We start from the raw sequence: 19,871 nt of genomic DNA, 5'->3' as shown, positions 1-19,871 counted from the left end.
TGGCGCAACTAACTGTGTAGGATCGGCCATGAATCGGGTGATGAAAAAACTGTTACCAAACTTTCGTTCTTTTTTTGTAGGAAAGTAAGGAGAAATGAAATAAGTATGTTGTTGCGGTGGTGATGCTATATTGAGTTTTCTTTTGTGCGTAACGACAACGACTGAGCACTTCTGTTTCGTCTTCTCTAGTGTTCTTCTACCGCACTGGTGCTTCTTGTCGGGTTTACGGGACGGCGCAGGCATCGTCTTGTTTTGTTCAAGAATAGCGGGAAGCCTATTATTGGGGTAGCCCATACATAAATTTGAGGAAAGCCGAACTTACGAAGAGTAAGAAGCAAAACGGTTGTTTTAGTGGAAATTAGTGCGTAACTTGGTATAGATGAGAGAAAACAGAAAAATCGAGTCGTTCCACTACACCACCGGGAGTGCACGACTTCCACAAATGAATGCGATTCACCCTTCTTTTACTTTTCGAAACGACATTGCTCGCTCGCGCACGTGAATGTTCGCTCCGACAAACACGGAACGAAACATTTTGAGGTCTTACTGCGCAGTACTGGCTCTTGTTACAAGCAAAAGTGCTTTTATCTTGCAATAATTTTTGCACTTAAGCTTTAACGGAAAATAAAGGTTGCGGGATCGGCGTTCCTCAAGCGCAATTTTCATCCGGACACGTCTGGAACCAGTAGAGCGGACAACCAACGGCACACCATTATGAAGAGGCCCGATGGAGGGCTAGCACACCAAGGCAAAAACAGCAATCGACCGCGTTCATTTTAAAAAAAATCGTATAACTGAGCGAACCGGCAGGAGATCGAGCCAGAACGAGGGGAACCAGAAAAACGTTGGCTTGACAGAAAGAAGCAAAACGTAAGAGTAGAGAAGCTTGGACGCTTCAAACCACAAGAACCTTGTCCTGACAAGAATGCCTTCCGGAAGCATAGAGGGAGGGTAAGGTACAGGAGAGCGTGGGTGGCGGGAATCTATACTCGTCAGAGCCACTTTTCCTCACTTCCGGTGAAACCACTGTTTTTGTCGTGGCCTTTGTACAGCGAGGCACACTTGCGGCCGTGGGAACACCAGAGAGTGCAGACCCAGCAATGCAAGATAAAATGTGGCCTCGCCATCATTTCTCTTAGGCCGGCTGTGTACGACTTCAACTTTCTTTGTTTTGTAACCGCTTGAGAAATGTGTGTTCCGTCTTCAGAGGCCTTACTGCAGAAAGAGAATGTATGTACAGCAGAAAGAGAATGTATGCTGCAGCCGTCTCCTTGCTTTTGGCTCAACATAAGGCTGTCGGCGCATGATTGTGTTAGGTGGAGTATGAAGGAAATGGAAGAAAAGTGTTAAGTGGCGTCGGTGGTACAGAAGGCTGTTCAGGGGCCCAGTGCTTTTGTGCGGTGCAAATAACAATCATGATATATACGTCATAAACCTGTGAGATTTGGATAGTTGGCCTCCCATGTCTACACTTCTTCAGCGTGGCAAAACCACATGTGTACCTTAATGAGTGAGGCCTTTAAGTATATGACCTTTATATTTCAAGGTAAGCATAAAAAAGCACGAAATTACAAACATAAAGGCCTTGTAAGCTTTTCCTCAGTGCCATAAATGGGTATGAGTGCTGCAAAACTTCTGCAAGCTCTTTTTTTTTAATCAATGAATTATTCAGTCTGACTTTATTTTTCTAATGGTATATTTACTATTTAGTTTGCCCCCCCCCCCAAAAAAAAGCAATCGTAAAGAAGATAAAGTGAGTTAGCTGGCAACTGTCACCAGGGGGAGTGCAGTGCCTGGCGGCTCTAGAAACACTTGAAACGTGTTCTAGGGCTAAGAACTGCAATAGGTGACGTAACGGGCCCCAGAGTCATTATGCCTGACATCCCGACAACAGTTTGCATACTTGAAGCACCCAAAACAGCATTGTCAGGAGAAACAGGCAGAAACGAAAACAGCACTTTAACAATAGAAAGAAAGGGACATTCATAGAGAAAAGCAATGACAGAATATTTAGCATGCATTCTTTTAAACAGCAACGTAATAACAAAACAGTTGCTCGCTGATAACAAGAGAACGACACGGGCCTCTTTCAGCACAAAAGATTTCACCATTGCTGGTCTTTTCTTAAAGAAAAACATAGTCGGAGCCTAATCAATAACGTGTCACGTTGCCCATTTCATAACAGTCTTCATCTATCACCGGCATCATATATTGGACGATGGCAAAGTATAGCTTTTATATATATCTCAGGACAGGTAATACAACCAACATCGAGATAAGGTATACGTCTCTTCAAATAGGATTTGCAGGTTTTGTCACAAGCTGAACAGCGCGGTGGCCAGCGCGGCCGAAATGGAGTTATTTCGCCAGCGGCTGATCCAGCGAGAATCTATTGATTTTTACGTTCTCTCGTATTCTGACTTTCTTTGTACCTATATGTACACCGTCAGGAGTACTGCCCTAAAAAAGATTGTGACCACATACTTTATTTACAGGAAAAGATCTCGGCCAGAGCTCGTTATAATTCCGTTTTTTCTTTGTATGGGAGAATACGCAGATCTTCACAAAGTTACCTTCGGGGTATGGTAGCTCCCATCTCAGAGGATCAACAATCATTTCGGGAACATGCGGTTATTTCCCATCATTATCCTTCCGTGCTGTGCCGACGTTTTCAGGATGTCTTCAACATTAACTTTGGTTTTCTCTATACGTAAATCTGCGTTATCTTGCCGCCATACACTCTTTTTCTGGATAGCTTTTGCACTAATGAGGATAATAAAGACGCATATTCAAAGAGTTCGCTCTGTGTGGCGAGATGTTACGGCAAACAGCCATCGACTCCTTTGGACTCTTGTTCTGTTTTCGGCACAGCCTCGCAGCTCATCAGCAAAAAGAGCCATTCCAGCTTTTCTGCAGTGCCTGAGGGCAGACGACTTGAATACCCGACTGTAGACACGCTACACTTTCAATAGTGTGTGTGTTTTATGTGAACTCCTGTCTTTTCTCTCCCCTCTTGCACTCCTGCATCTCCCTCCTCATGTGTTGCGTAGCAAACTGAACGAAGGTTTAGTTAACCCTTTCTTTCTTTCTCTCTTTCTTTCTCTCTCTCTCTGACTCCTTCTGCTCTATTGTTCCTGAATGTCGCTTTCATACCTTGAGCTTGGGGTCAGGCGAGCACTCGCAAAATGAGGCTTTTACACTCGCAAGGTGAGCCCGTTACCTCTATATTCAGCGCGTTACCTCTTTCGCTAGCGTGGACTCGCCGCTAATTAGTGCGTCCTGCGTGTCTCGCACAAGCAGTCCTTTTCTGCCCACCGTATTCTTACGGGCCGCCGTCGTGCTGGGCTTAGCAAAACCTGCGAAGGCACTGCGATTCGCGCGGTCCCTCCGCTGCACCCGGCAACACATCGCGAGCGCTTTAGTCGGTCGTGTTTGGACGCCGCGAGCGACGGCTGCGTTTGCCGTGATTACAATCGCCATTAGGCACGGATGCGGGCTCGACTGTGAATGTCCCGCGTTGCAAATACCGTGACATTTCGTTTGTTTTTTTTTGTTTTCATCTCTCGGCTGGCGCAAGCTATCGCCTGAAAAACGTACTATAGAGTCATGTATGCGCATGTCGAGGAATCGCCGAGATCTAAGCAAGAACCTGCGACCCTCTTGCAGAATTTCTTTTGTTTTCTTCTTCTTTCCTGTACATTTCGCGCCGGAAATGGCGTGCGCTTTGTCCGTGTTCTTTGCGTCGTCTCGTCGTATCCCACGGCATAGCTTACTTTAGTTGTAAGCGTGCACGTTATACCGGGCCGGCATTTGTAAATGCAACATAATTTTTTCACGTTACTCTGCGTCTCCAGATGTCGCTGAGCCTACAACGAGCAAATTGGGGCACAAGTAATTTGTATTGTAACACGAATAGCGTTCTATAAACCTTTCGCTAGAATTTATTTATAATAGAGGCCAGAAGGCATCTCATGTAGAAAAGTTGTGCTTTACTGCTTTATATCATTCACTCACTTTTGCCATCGATATTTCTCGGGCAATAACCACCGGTGTACCACAAGACGATTCCAATTTGACCTCATGAATTTACACCTTTGCGTTCCTTCGTTAGCGTTACGGTTGTTCTGACTCGGTCACCTCTGACACTCTTTACAATGAATCCTACTGTGTATTTTCTCCTGTCATGTCGTGGGTTTTCAGGGCAGATTACCATGCAGAAGCTGTGTTTTGCGTGGTTGGGCTGGCAGTAAGTATGCTATACTTTTAGAAGGGCACAGGTCATCGGTGCTGTTCAGTCACTTGAGCACATTTATGACCATCTATTTCTTTATCTATGACGCCAAGCCTGTCCTGTTCGATTCTAGGAACGTGCCGCATTGCAATCATGAGTTCCCATCGCCTCTACACAGGAACTCATGCTCCTCTGAATTGTGTTTCTGGTGAAATTTCAGTGTCCGGATTGTCATAACTTTAGAGCCTCTCAGTTAGCTTTCAGTATATTTAGTTTAATAGCAATATTACAACTTGTATTTCTAATTACATCTTTCGTTCCAATTCCTGGTTTAGTCACTGTCCTTATTTACAATGCTCTTCTCATCTTTTCCCTCATCGCGTCTCGTTTCGGCGAAACGTGCATTATGAATAAGTGTGATCAATGAGGATCAATTGACATTATTACTTCTTCTCTGGAGGTTTCACCCAGGGCCGGATTAAGAAAAATGGGGGCCCTGGGCTAATGCGCATGCAGGCCCCCTTTCCCTATACTGACCCCCCCCCCCCCCCCTTGTCACCTGCTACGCTACCGGAAATATGCCATGTTTCATTTTAATTCCACCAAATCAAAAAGAAGCAAGTGCGATCAACGAGATTATATTAATATTAATATTATTAATATTATAAGGAAAAGAACAAAACTTGCTTGAAACGCCTGCTGTTGCAAACACGAACACACATTGTTCGCTTTGTCATTAATCTGCATTCTCTTTTCAGCAAAACCTAGGCTTTAAGGAAAGGTTAAATGCACCCAAGGCGAACAAGAACAAAGAAAAGACAACACAGCTCAGATGTCGATCCTTCTGAAGCGAGGCTTTGTTTGCATCACTAAGTTTAATCCCGCGAGGAGACGCATGGTTGTATCCAAAACATTCTTTATTAAAATTGAAGCATCAGACTGCAGTAATCGTTATACGCGTTACTCTATAAATATGCAATAGATACATACAATACTTAAGGCAATACAAACACCATAAAAATGCACTAGAATACAAATGAAAATTACCAACTGTAATTACAAAACATTATTTGAAAATAGTTTCGTTAAAAGTAAGACAAGCAAGGACGACACCAAATAAATGTGGCGCTATCAAAAACAACAAATATACAGTTCTTTACAAGCGCGCAAATTATCACAAGAAGGACAAACAAGAGACGAACAATGAAGATTTACGAATAATGTCGTTCTACGTTATTATTATTATTATTATTATTATTATTATTATTATTATTATTATTATTATTATTATTATTATTATTATTATTATTATTATTATTATTATTATTATTATTATTATTATTATTATTATTATTATTATTAAGGTATTATTATATAATAAATTACACTGCTCAGCGTTTCCTTGGCAACGTGGAGGCTGGGAGGCGACACTACAAACTTATTGGAACTGTTCATGTATAGCCCAAACAGTCCTCTGTTAAAATGGCATCTTTCGCGCCTTCGCTTTGGTGAAATCAGATATAGTCTGTTCGAAGGATAGCTCACGGAGGAGGTCACTTTCAATGGACATGATAGCAAGTGAGTTCACCTTGTCGTCAAGAAGGCTCGAACGAAAGCAATTTTTTATCAGCGACAACTAGGAAAACGATCGTTCGGTCTCACAGTTTGCCACGGATATGCTTAAGCACATTCGCAAAGCAATAGAAGGGGTCGGAAACACATCAATAAGCTTTCTTTCGTGCAGCAACTTCATTATTCCCAGGGGTCTCGTCTTCTGGCACACAGAGTTGTGCAGAAAGTTTGCAAACTGATCGATTTCAGTGGAAAATGCTGGCTCCAAATGATTTTTGTAGGTTTTCACCAACTTCTCAGCCTGCTGTGCCAGAGAGGCCTCGCTCCCAACTTCTGTCAGCAATTTTAAAAATCCAAACCTTTCGCAGAGTTCAGTGTAGGCAGCCTTTCGAGCTCGCAAAGCAGAGCCTAGACTGTCAAGTAGAACATTGTAGGTATCTACGATAAACTTTTTTCTACCTTGTAGCACACTATCGCTTTTTCCGTCCGGGTGCTTACTCAAAACGATGCGTCTGCCCTCGTCCTGATAACATTGATTGGTACCTCAGCGTGCGTGTTCTCTCTTCGAAGGTATCAAAGAAAGGTCGCAAAGAATTAACAAAGCCTTCTAGAGAGCTCAGCAGGTCTACAGCAGTTGAAATGTCTAGGCCTGTTTTCTGAAGTGCTACGCTCGTTTTGTCAAAGCGCTCCAAGATTTCACTCCAGAAAATCACCAAGGATGCAGTCTCCAGTTTTGTAATTTTCTTGAGAGAGTGCGCTTCGTTCCTATAGTGACACCGTTTTCTTCCTCGTTCTTTGATATAGCTTCAAAGGAACACAAGACTGCATTGAAATTTTTCAGAATGGCCTTATATGATTCAGCATGTCTTGACCATCTGGTCTCAGAGAGACTTTTCAAAACAAGCTGCTGACCAGTTCCGCCCACATACAGTCTCTGACTTACAGTGAAAAATTTGACTGCCTCAAGGCAACTGTCAACGCTACACGAGCCAACTAAGTTCAGCGAATGACCAGCACACGGGACGTAGACTGCCAATTCGTTCAGGTGTTTGATTTCAGCTTGCAGTCCTTTGTATTTTCCTGACATATTACTCGCATCATCATAAGCTTGGCCCCTACAATCATCAATTGAGATGCCGTTGGTCGTCGAGAGGGACATCACGGTAACGAAAAGATACAAGCCGGTATGCGATTCAATTGGAAGAAATCCAAGAAAGCGTTCGTACACTTTACCATTTAAATAGTATCGCAAAACAACTGACAGCTGATCAACGTGAGTAAGGTCTGAAGTCGATGCAACAATTAAACAGAAGTATTTTGCGCGTTTGACTTCGTCAACGAGGCGTTCCTTGGCAGCTTTTGAGATATGCTCGATAAATTCATCACAAATGGTTTTTGACTGATAAGATGGGTAAACTTTTCCTTTGTTCCCGTAGCGTTTGATGTGCTCCTCTAGAAAGGGATCAAACTTCGCAATGGCCTCAAGCACTCCCATATAATTGCCATTTCTCGGTGAACCAAAAATCTCCTCACTGCCCCTGAACGCTAGCTTGCGCTCAGCTAGGTGCTTAAGTACAACGACGACGCGCTTCAACACCTCTGTCCAGTAAGCGGTCTCAGTGACAAGATGCTTGACCAGCTCCTTGTCAATTCTGCTCGATACAGAGCGGGCGAGCCATGCTGCCACGCGCAAACCTTTTCTTCTGCTCTTTTCCAATCAGAAGAGCCGTGCGTGGTGAAATCACTGCGGTTGCTTGAAATCGAAAATAGGTTCCACATGAAACAGTAAACGGAACCTTTGGACTCCGAGTAAATTAACCAGTGTCGCTCGTACGCCTCCCCATTTACAGCCTTTCGCACGAAAAGATGAGGTGACATGTAGCGTTTCTGAGTTTTGGATTGCCTTTCGGAAGACGCAAAATTTTCTGCCCGATTTGGAAAATACAATGGCCCTTGCTCAAAACATACATTCCGAAAGCTGTCAGTAATATAGTCCGGCCACTTAGCAGGGTCACTTCGGAGAATCTCGCAACGTACCTCTTGGTGTGGGGGTGTCTGTACTTCTCAGTTGCCGCAACGAGAAGCCGTCTCATTCGTCCTGTCGAGGCACACTTTGTGGGTGGGAACATGATTATTTGAAGCCAAACTAACAGGAAGCAAGTGAGTCGGTTCTTGGAGTGTTGTTTCCTGGCGCTCGTCAGTAGAAGGAGACTCATCGGGGAGGTTTGGCACCTGTTGATCAGCAGTAGTAGAAATCGGGCGTGGCGGACCGGACACCTGGAGCTCTGTGGCAGGGGCCCGGCCGAGTAGCATAGACGTTGCTGACTCAGGAACAAGACAGGGCTCGGTTAGCGTCAGTTGCTCAGAAATATGGGCGACCGAGGTTGGCACCGTTTTCACAGGATCCAGACAACCAAGATGACTCAAACCTTGCTTCTTCCCAGGAAACCATGGTGATGGAGTTGACAAGTCCTCCACAGAAGCACGGTCGGTACTATTGGGAATTTGACACGGACTCTGGGTAGCGCGATCATACTGCTCCGCGGAAGCTGCATTCAGTAGGTACTTTGTCATCTTTGGTAGCTTCTTCTCACGCTCCTCTCTTTCTAACATCGCCTTTCATTTAGACGCACAACTGTGATGCTTCCGGCCGAGCATTTTCGCATGAATGGATGCTAATTGTTCACCAGGCACTTCGTCAGTCCGACGCGACCCCAGGTGTCCAACGGTGGCCGTCCCGATGACTGGCGCACGCTGCCTGGATGATCCTTGGCTGACGGAGAGTGGTGCGTACCCGGGAGCTCCTCCGCGGGCGGGCTTATTCAAGCTTAACCGGCGGCTCGGGCCTGAATCGCCGCCCGCGATAAACTTCCTTTTATAAACGCGCGCCGCGTCTGTCTGTTACTAGCGCCGAAGCAGGTATTCACATACGCATAGTGTTCCTTGTACGCACAAATTCCCTCCTTCTCCGTACAAACTCACTCCTTCTCGCGTTCCGGTCTCGTATTCCTATTGGCTAGGAGCAATCGTCTGTTGTGGGAGGTTCTCGATTTTTCTTTCACCCCGTCGACGCCGAGCGCGAGAATGAAGGGGAGAGGGCGACTCCTAGCGCGGGCGAAGTTACGCGCCCTTCGTCGTCTCTGAGTCTTCTTTTTCTACTTCTTTCTGCAAAGTTCGGCGGCCAGACTGACCTACGTTTTCCGTCGAGCGCGTGCGAGGCTGCGCAGCCACTGGGCAGGAATGGGCCCTGGAGACAGGCCTTTGTGTCCAGCTCTTCAACTTCCCCCTCCACTCTTCCGCAACCCTAGCCCGAACAGTGAACATTCCATGCCTCACGGCACGCGGACAAAAGCACGAGTGACGTCTTCTTTCCTTTCCTGCCTATACTCTGCTATAGACTCACCATCATCTGCTATCGGACTCATCCTCTCCCGCCCAAGTTACTATCACGGTAAAGAAAAGTCGAATGGGAGGCACTGTTGAATACTTCAGCTCGTCCTTTCTATGAGAAGAGCAGCAGCGGAACTATTTGGGAAGTGGAGGGTGGCGTGGTGGTGACGAGGGGCAAGGAAGATTTAGGCCCTCATACCACATTGCATGTTTTAGGTGTTTCCCCCTTGCCCCTCCTCTCCAGACAGCACTGGACGGACGGACTAACAGGAAACCATGAAAACTCTTCCAAGCAAACGCACCTCGCTTCATAAGAGGGCCACGCCGGGGTGGCGGGCGGGGGGTTCCTGTTTTTGCAGCTCGACAAGCTCTCCCCAAATGATCAGGCTAAACGCATGCTGTTACACTAGGCGGGGGGCCCCGTCTGCTCATTCTGGTTTTCTCGCTTCATACTCGTCGCTCGAAGTGCCGTTGCCCACGTTTCCATATACTAAGCAGGTTAGAATAAATGGGCCCCCTTCTACTACTGTCCGAGGTGAGGCCCTGGGCTGCAATCCTCTTAGCCCCTCCCCCCCCCCCCCCTTAATCCAGCACTGGTTTCACCGCAAACAGCCCTGATTCCCTCTAGTTGGTACAGCTGTTCCTGACTACAACGGTGTTCCTGACTGTTCCGCAACTAAAAGTTGAGGGAGGGTTGTTTTTGGAAGCATGCTCAAACGGAAGTGGTATTTTCGAGACTGACACGCCTTCCGAAACAGGAGGCACTGGAAGAGGAGGGAGACGGTGACGGTGTTAAATCTATACGCGACGTCGGAATGCCGAAGGCACCCTTTATCATGTGCACAGTGCAAGGGTGAAAAATAGCAGCACCCTCTCTCGCTGCTGGGATCGATGGGCGGCAAACCTCTGTTTGATTAAGGATGATGAACCTCTCTGCCCCCGGGGGACTGCGTCTCGACTGATATATTGACAGAAGGGGGCACGCGTGGTACTCTTCAGTTGCATGCAAATGAACCCTCTGCAGGACCTCCAAGATGGGAGGAGGAACGTCCTAGATGCAAATTTATGGCCTGAACGGTGTTAGCCAGGGCGTTAACTTACCTGGATTTATAAATAGGACATGCAATGAACGGCTGCGGTGCTATTTGCTGCTTGAGTGCTCTATGCTGGCGGCATACTTAAGAGTTCTCGGTAGAGGAAGCAGTGATGAGCCCATCTCGCACGCCAATTTGAGGGTGCAGTATTCTTTTGTTTGTGCCTACATTAGGCCACAATTCACTTTTTCAAAGGAATGCCGCGTATAGTTTGAACACCATATGCAGTTTAAAATGGACTGCTCAGGTAGGCAAAATCTGACGAATGAGAAAATGGAGGGGGTAGGAGGGGTAGGTTCCGGAAGATAACGAGTTATATCGATGGCAGTAACTTCGACATGCTATAACTACGTACGTCACTGAGGATAAAAGCCGCGCAAATAGCGTAACTTAAGAACAATGCCCCCTTTGCTTCTCATGAATATCCCGATTTATAATTAAGCCACTTAACATATGCCAATAGTGCGCGGGTGATTTTCACGGCGCTCATTGCTGGAGAAGCAATTTCAGTATTAATATTCTCGAAAACTTAATTTTTGTTAAATATCTAACGTGTCCTCGGAAATACACTTTATTCCCTTTCTTCCTTTCTTTCTTTCTTTCTTTCTTCTTTCTTTCTTTCTTTCTTTCTTTCTTTCTTTCTTTCTTTCTTTCTTTCTTTCTTTCTTTCTTTCTTTCTTTCTTTCTTTCTTTCTTTCTTTCCTTCTTTCTTTCTTTCTTTCTTTCTTCCTTTTAGTATTTCCGGAAGTATAGCGAAATTTTCAAAATCCCCTGTGGCAAAAAGCAAAATTCTTGTCCTTGAGCTGGATCATTCGAAGAGGTGGGCATTAATAGAACAAGAAATCTAAATGCATATGTAACTAATAAACAAAAACTCACTATTTAACTTCTTAATTAATTACGTTACGAGACGTATTACAATTTACGGTTTGTAGACGGTAAGTTTCCAAGACGTATCCACTTGAAATGAATCTCCAGGATGACACCAGTTTACAGATAATATTTCCCAAAGTGTGGGACAATATTGCTACGGAACAGCCGCCACAGTGTGGCTGCACTGAGGAGAAAGAAGACGACGTGGCCCCGCTTGATATAGCGTCGCCATCTTTGCCACCGTTGGTCTACGTGTAAATATATTGTATATAGACTTGTACATCAGCGACACGTAACAATATATAGAGGCGGTATAGTTACTTTTGTGTTTCAATGCACGAAAGAGCCCCCGCAGGGGCGTCTGCGTGACCAGGCGAAGCCACTGGAAACGCTTGTGGAACGCGGAAACAAAGAATAAGCTTGACGTGGTAAAGCCACAGGATTCTTGGCCTCCGCAACAAAATCACGCCGGACAGATGTCATATTCGTTCGTCTCACAATAGGACACCAATTTGGCACCCATAATTTTGTACTTAATCGAAATGAACCTCCAACATTTGGTAGATGCGGGGAGAGGCTGACCGTCCTCGACGTCCTCCTGGACTGTCGGGAAGTCGAATCTGAGAGAAAGAGACATTCTACCCTAGTATACCGGCAGTACATCCCTCTTCATTCTGTGTTTCTCGGTCCTTTCATAACACTATATTCCTAAGTTTCCTGAAAGAAGTTGCGTTACATGTTATTAGCGCAATAAATTGGTAGTGCATCCTTTCTTCTGAGCATACCGCTGTGATAGCAGTTTTGTATAGCGCATGTCTCCTGGCCTTGTATTTCAAAGGCTCTGGTGAGGCAGCAGTGCTCTAGCCAATTTTTACATCTGAGATATCTTGTATATCTCGTCATTCTTTCGCAGTGCATTTTAATGCTCATAGTAAACATTATTATTCTTATTATTATTCGTTATTTGTATTAACTTATTACAGTAAATTTTACGCATGTTACAGCGACTATTTTTAGGCCCCTTAACAACCAGATCAAATCAACTTCACAGGCCTCATCACTCCACTGCGAACTCACTAACACTGGCATGGCGCTCTTTTTTCAACCCTGGCCCTTGTGTCACTACACAACATTCATTCATTCATTCATTCATTCATTGCGCAAAAGAGCATTTTGTTAAAAAAATAAGTTGAACAATAGTGCGTTCTTACGGTGAGTTTCATGGCGCATATCTCCAAAGTGGTGTCATTCTCGAAATTTATTCAAAGCGGATACGTCTTGCATACTCACCGGCTACAATTCGTAAATTACAATCTGTGCCGTAACGTAATTAATTAGGAACTCAAGCAGTAAATATGTTAGTTGTACATGCGCTTCCCTTTCTGATGGAACTAGTGTCCGCCTCCGTGAAGAATTCAGCTCAAAAATCAGAAGTATATATATATATATATATACATATATGTTATTTGCGACAGGCAATATTTAACAATTTCTGGAAACCTAAAAGTGATCACCTCGTATAATGACACTAGCAACGGAATGGATGTTTGCCACAACATGCAGGTAAGCAATTACAATAACGACAAAAAATGAGAATGAGCTTAACAGAAGCAGCGATTACGTCACAAAATGTTTTCTAAGTGAAAACCTCAAAACAGCGTACAGTTAGATCACGGATAACATAGAATATGTGCCTCAAACTAAAAAAAAAATACTTTCTAGACAGTCTTAAAGCCTTGCTTGTGCTTTGTTTTTTTATCTTCTAAAAAAGGACGACATAGAATTGACCAATGGCTAGCGTAATGCTTTTCTATGAAAACTACAAAGTAAACCTTCTTTGCAATTAAGAAAATGGGAAAGGCTATAATGAGGTCTGTAGAGATGAGCCAGACAGTATTTATGAACATGATCAGGTGCATGCTTATCTGTTGTAAAAAAACAAAAGTCGATTATACTTGGAAATAGAATGAGCGAGATTCCACCAAAGAACAACGTGACCAATCATCACTGCACTCGCCACATGCACACACTGACATTCTTTTTTCCTGCTGCCCCAGTTACTTCACAAACTGGGTCACATATCGCGCATCCTATTACTCATGTTGATCAAAAGGCGCGGCCAAAGTTTAAAAGGGCTAATTCATTATGCTGTTTCAAATTACCTCGTCCGAGACAAATTCGATCCCCTTAGGAAAACCTCGTTGACGGCGCTGGTCAGCGGAATCCTATATCACAGATAAAGTGTGTCATGCTCGAAATCTAATTTTTCGAGCTGACGGAGAACTTAATCGAACCAGTACGCAATCCCTGCCTTGGGGCGAGATTATCGCAAGCTTGTGCACTAGGCCGTTAGAAAAAAGGAAACACACACACACGCAAAAGAAAAGGACCTAAAACTGCGTTCGATGCTACAGGACGGGCGTGGTCAATCAGTGGGTGCGTCTGGATGTGTACGCGTATTCAATTTGATGGCTGACCCCTCGGAGCGTTTCGCAGTCTCTCGCGGAATGTAATAAACGAGGCTCTGAGCCGATTAAAATCTCCTGCACTCCGATTTGTCGGGTAAGCTCGAAAGTACATTTGGTTCTAGCGCACTTCGTTCGTGGCATTCTAGCACGCACAACCTCCAGGGCAGAGTGGAATACCGCACATATATAAGGCCGCACCAGACTGCACAGGCTAAGCCCTTCGCTGCAACTCGAACGTCCGGCCGGACTACACCGACGCGAAGCGTCTCTACTGTGTCGGTTGTGGCTGGGGGCTGTCTTCACAAAAGGTTATTCCGCACTAATTGGAATCACTGAAAGTCCTGCATGCGATGTCTGCGGCTGCGAAGAGACTAAATACATAATTAGGCTGAATTAATTAATGAACTTCTCAAATACTATAATTAGGTGAAAAGTGTCAATGAGAAAACTATAGAGCAACATGAAAAAAACTCCCGATACAGCTTTCTGTTGCTCAATACATGCTACATAAGAGTGTTTTTCGGAGCGTAAAATAAGCCCGCGAATACAGCAAAGTGCCTCGAGCGCCCAGTCACGTGGCAAATTTTTTAGCGCCTGTTGTCAATGTTTTCGAGCACTGCTTGTCACCCTAACAGCTTTGCTGTAAAAAGTAGTGTCATGTGAGCTTTGATTGAGCAGCCGTGGTTGTACGGTGTCAGAGTTGGCACTCAGAAACAGAATTAATGCTTCGTAGATATGTGCAAATCTTAGCAACTGATAGATCATGATTTCGCAAAGTAAAATGTGTGTGGATGAATTACTGCCTTCGTAAAATATCACTTTCCAAGTGCTCGAAAGCTTTATGAGGGGCGCAAGTTTTCAAATGAGCTAGTCACATGCAGGCAAGGTTTTAAAGCATATCATTTAATGGCAAGCAACCTAAATTATTTCTGCAAATCCTCGAAAAAAAAAACAGCTTCGCTATAAATTAAGTTGCGCGTCTACAAGTCCTCACAAGTTTGCTGTATTTTTCTAATAGATAAGGACTCAATGAGAAAATCAAAATGCCACTGCTAGTATTGAACCTTGGTATCGACCGTTTTCTTTTCTTTTTCTCATTTTTTATGGGCGCCGCCATACTGCGTATGCAGTGGCGCCGTCTATGGGCAGTCGGCGTGCTGGCTTGGGCGAGCGCTCCGCGTTGTATGCCAGGTGTACGGTCACCGGCAGTTTCTGGTGGTTGTTTTCGCATTCGCGCGGTCTATTTCGTATGACGTCATCTGCTACGTGGGAAATAGTTCTGTGAGACGTACTCGAGTGATTGAAGTTAGCATTGCCAGAGTTTCTGCAGTGTTTAGGAGGACGGAACGGAGCACCAAGCGCGATGTGCGCACGTGTGTTTGAGCCGACTGTCAGCCTCGGAAACCAGTTTTGAATTTCTGGAAATTCGTTTCACTAGTGTAACCTTACTGCAGCGTTTTCACTGTAATACTAAGCTATGGTTTAGCAGCAATGAGTAGTTCCGAAACATATGATGTTCCCAAAAGAGTGGGTATTGTTCTGTTACAACAAAGTTGTGCTGTTTAATCTGACTTACGTTCAAATCGCTATATGCAGATAGATTTCACGACTATATACCTCCTTTGTTGGACGAGGTTTCCACCCACGAATAAACTAATTTGGATTAGTAATAACAGCATATCGTAAAATGTGAATTACACTTGTCGAATGATCGTCGGCGGACTGCGCAATCTTCCGAAGCAGTGGTAGATGTTGGGTTACAGACCGCTGTGTTCTGTATGTATATATATATCGCGTGGCCCTAGCATGTGGCATGTTCACGCGAGGTTTTATTGCGGCGTTAGCCCAATTTTATATCTTTTTTTTTCTCGCGAAAGAATAGGACGAGAACCGATTTTTTTTCCGGTCTTGTTCGTCCCGTCCCAGCAACCGCCCGTCATACAGAAATTCTGTTCTCACAAATAGCCGCCGGATTCATTTTATTCAATCCCCTTCAAGTATTACTGTTTTACATGACAAAAACGCAATGCCGAAGCACAAAGCTTATATGTGCTATGAAATTTTACCAACGCCAGCGATCGCTGTATTGAGAAACGCCATCGGCCTCTAACAGCAGGCTAGCGTAGACATATCGTATCGATTTTAAGTCTACTAGACTTGGAGTGCGTGAGAAGGATGCCGGTGACTGACGCAAATATTTTGTAACCATTGGTACTTACACGTTTAGGAGTTGCATTGCGTTAGCCATACACGAGCACGCACTTTTATGTTTTAATTCCCATACCTAGCGATCATATATAGAGAGATGATTTTCCAATTCACGCTGGCAGTTCACATACGCCGGTTTTCTTGGTCGAATGAAAACGGATACAGTCAGAATAATTCACAACACGTACACACATCGCTGCCGACGACGCACATCGCTTATTTGCGCACACAAGAGAAATTTCCGTATATTGTAGTTACGACTGCATCGAAATTAGGCTGCAAGGTGGTTCTCCGATGACCTTGTATGCAATATGACATCGCCTACATTTCACGGAGAATGAGGTAAAACACCTTCAAATGGTTCCGCAGCACTTGATACCAACACACGGCAGCAGTGCTGGTAGGAAGAGGAGGAAAGGCTCGCCGCGCGACCTTTCCTCCTCTCCCGATGAAATGGTCCACATCCCAATTGTGCGTTGATATTGTCACGTTGTTGTGGCGGTGAAGAAAAACCCATTGTCAGAGCTGTGGATCAGGAGTCTAGCTCTTTATTTAGCCAGAAAAAAAGATAATACACGCATGCCATTATATCCTAAGGAGGCGATTGTGTATCCTGTTTGATCCGCACCGATGGCACCGGCTGTTGGAATCTCAGCGCTGCCACCAGCTGTTGGAACCTCAGTGCTGACACCCGTTGTTGCAACCGGACCGTTGGCGCCCGTTGTTGCAAATGGGTCGCAAGCCCCAAGGGTAGCGTTGGCCTGGCGGCCTGGGGCACACTGGAAGCATCCGAAGGTCCCAGCAAAGCATGAGGCGACTGCTAACAGAACAACTTGTTTATTCTTGCATTGCAAAGAGCGGGCGGTCAGGTCGACCGAAGTAGAGAGACGGGAGAGCACGTTACTCAACAGAAGAAATCGGAGCCTCTCTCCTGGCGTCCGGGGGCAGCTGCTCTTATACTCTTGGCGTCGCGGGCAAGAAGGAAGGTCACGGGACGACACCACGTGACAGCGGCGACGGACGGACTGAGAGACACGTTGGGACATGGAGGTGACGCATCAGCCGGGCCGGCGCCGGTCAGACCTCCTCGCTTCACACTGGGGGAGCTCCTCTCCCCGGCTGCCGCGCTTTGACAAGCGTGGGCACACACACACACACGCACACACAAAGACACGTGGCACTGAACATGCCGGGACGCGCTCGGCGGGGATGCGTCGCGGCCGCTCCGAACGGGCCAAAATGTCCGCCGCTTTGAACGAAGCCCCGCCGTCCGTTGAATCCGCGCCGGCTACACCGCGCGTCATAGGCGAAACGTAACAATCCGGAGGACGTTTCCTGCGGTCGACGTGCTGTACTTCGCAGTTGAACAAAGTAGACCCGTGAGAGGTCGTCTTTAAGGAAATTAAGGGCGGACCACTGAAAGTTCCAAGCTTAGAAGTAGGTTTCCCTTTCGTGCACAAGCTATCGGCTGTTTTAATCAATCAATAAATAAAGAAGTTTGCTGGTAACCTTTTGTTGCTTCTGCCACTATCAGCAGTGGAGTATATTAAAAACATCACCACATCCGTATGGGTTATATCCACGCATTTCATTCGCTACAAACGTACTGATCTATGAATGTCTCGTTGAGCAGTGGGAGTCTGTGGAGGATGCAGAATGGCTTTTCACGCGAATTGAAAATACAAATAGAAAGGATATCCGAATAAACAGCGACGTATGGCCACAAGCAGATGCATACTCGCTGTAGCCTTTTCATTCACATTTTGTCACTCACGACTCTTCTCCTTGCCGAAATAATTTCCATTCCACCCTCGTAGTTTGCGGTTGTATGCGGCTGCAAGCACTGGGCATCTTCCTGGAGGCTTCTGTGGCGAGGAAGTGAAGTCGCAACGTTTATCAGTCACCGTAGGCGTGCACTGGTCCACGCCATCGAAATTCGGCACACCTCAGCGATCCCCTCTCTGTTTCCGCTGATGGATTGTGCTCGATATCGGTTCTGGAGTTTTCTCCAAAGCCAAAGAGATTCGGCTGGACACGTGGGGACGATCCTTGTTGTGCAGAGAACGGCGCCTTACGGCCTCGTATAACGCCACCCGCGCGGCTTTGAGCCAGCTTTATCGAGCCCCGCGGGAATCGGACGAGGCGATACGCGGCTGGCGCGGTGGCAGTGAGAAATGGTCGCGACCCGATTAACTGCCATACTGGCCTCCACGGAAGACAAATTGTATGAGGTATTGAGCAGAAATAGCTACTTTTCTTCCTCTTCTTCTTTTTTCCCCTCTCCCAGAGGGCCGTTCAGGGCAAATGCTTGCAGCCACAAATACATTCTCTGCGCTCTAAACAAACACCAAGCTCTGGCAACTTTCTGTCTAAAACGAGTTACTGCTTGGCGCATGTTTAACTCCATTTCCGGAAGCGTTTCGCGCTCCCTGTTGGTGTAACTCTAGAGCGCAGACATTCAAAGTGAACGCGTTTCACCAGGATTTCAATACCCCGGAAATGACAGTATGTGTACAAGGTGTTATACTTCAACAAAACGGGTTCATATAGCCCGCTTGTTCTTACACTATGTAATTTCTCAGGACTGACAATAATACAGAGCATACAGGACATGCACGCTACATCTAGCCAACTAGAACAAAATATTTCAAAGACAAGATCCCGTCCATTCTTTTTCTTGAACACCGCCATGTATTACAACAAAAAAAAACTAAATGCCTGAAATTAACTTTCCGATACAATTCCTTCCTCCTGAACCGAAATAAGATGGTCGGATCTTTATTTCAATTTCATTAGAAGCATATTCCTGCGGAAGGGTAATGGAAACCCCGGGTGCCTGCAGAGGGCTTAGCCACACTGTGAAAAATAGCTGTAAATTTAAAGAAAATTTAAAGAAGCTTTCTGTACTGCAAAATAAATTTTCTGTGAATTCTCTATGACAGGAACCTGTTTAAAAATAAAGCCAATTTTGTATTCTTGTTGATCGCCAGCTTATAAATCGAGTCAAAACTAAAATATAACTCTTGTAAATAATTGTAAATGCACAAAAAACTATAAAACAATATTTCAGCTTTTACTTTAACGCACGGCGTGTTTGCTTACATCATGCACGACGCGCAGCCTGCGGTACTTCTTTGATGCGCCGCACCATACTGAAGATGGTTGCCTTTCGTGTCCACGCATTTCTGCACTGTTCTGTTTCTTCTGCTGCCAATCTTAAGAGGTAAGTGGTATTCTTTTCAATTACATTGCAAATAGTTCACGGGGTATTATTTTACCCTATACTTTCCGCATGTTCATGACATTGAACACGACTTCCATACCCACACACAAAAAAAATGCAGGCAGACAGTGGCGAAATTTAGCATAGCAACTACATGTTTCAATTCTAAACACTTCAGCGCACGTTGCGTTCTATGAAACCACCCGCGACCCGGGTATTAAATTTAGATTTAGCTTTTTCTTTTTGCACATTTAAGGGGTAGTCAGTGTACTTGACAAATGTGTTACTGTATATACTCGCCGTTTCGGAATGTATGTCTTTTTGCTGTGGCTGCGAGAAAGAAAAAAAGAAAGGCTGCGTGAATACGCAACAAAGCTCAGTCGGCGACATTCGCTCTTCGCGACGATCAAATGTTTCGTTTCTTGAAATGACCGGAAAGTGCGACTTTTCTTTTATTTTTTTCGGTTGGGTAATATTTAATTTTATTTTATTTGTTTGGATTGATATGCTGGCTTATGAACCTGCCGGATATCAGGGCACATGGCATCCACTATTGGTGTCGTTGCTTCGTTTGTCGTAGTTCGATTGTTTTAGTGCGTTAACGGCGGGAATATATTTTGTCTGGCCGATGACTACATCGTTTCATTTTGAAAATAGTTAGCGGGAACATGGGACTGCATGGCTTGGTGCACTGTCTGTGCATTTAAAGGCACAGACCATAAGATGCTAGTACCCGAGCCGTCAATATATGTGGTCATCACGCTCGTGGCCACAATGAAGTGCTTGCCTGTCATCTGCTAGCCTCACTTCCT

General features: G+C 45.2%; 1 protein-coding gene across 8 annotated transcripts in view; it reads left to right on the top strand.

Annotated features, from left to right (window-relative positions):
* LOC135920938 (uncharacterized) overlaps positions 1 to 19,871 on the top strand; it is an 842,780-nt gene that overhangs the window by 634,818 nt on the left and 188,091 nt on the right. For 3 of the 8 annotated variants that reach the window (XR_011514010.1, XR_011514011.1, XM_070537365.1), the window contains exon 4: positions 18,957 to 19,059. The exons of the other annotated variants lie outside the window; for them this stretch is intronic. Coding sequence is in view for 1 of the 3 variants with exons in the window: in XM_070537365.1 (XP_070393466.1) it covers positions 18,957 to 19,059 (103 nt within the window). In the remaining 2 variants the exon portion in view is untranslated. The remainder of the gene's footprint in view (positions 1 to 18,956; positions 19,060 to 19,871) is intronic. 8 annotated transcript variants of the gene reach the window in all.

Source organism: Dermacentor albipictus, chromosome 4 (genome assembly GCF_038994185.2).
Source record: "Dermacentor albipictus isolate Rhodes 1998 colony chromosome 4, USDA_Dalb.pri_finalv2, whole genome shotgun sequence".
Classification (NCBI taxonomy): Eukaryota; Metazoa; Arthropoda; class Arachnida; order Ixodida; family Ixodidae; genus Dermacentor; species Dermacentor albipictus.
The sequence above is the reverse complement of the archived record's forward strand: the minus strand, read 5'-3'. Positions and strand labels throughout refer to the sequence as shown.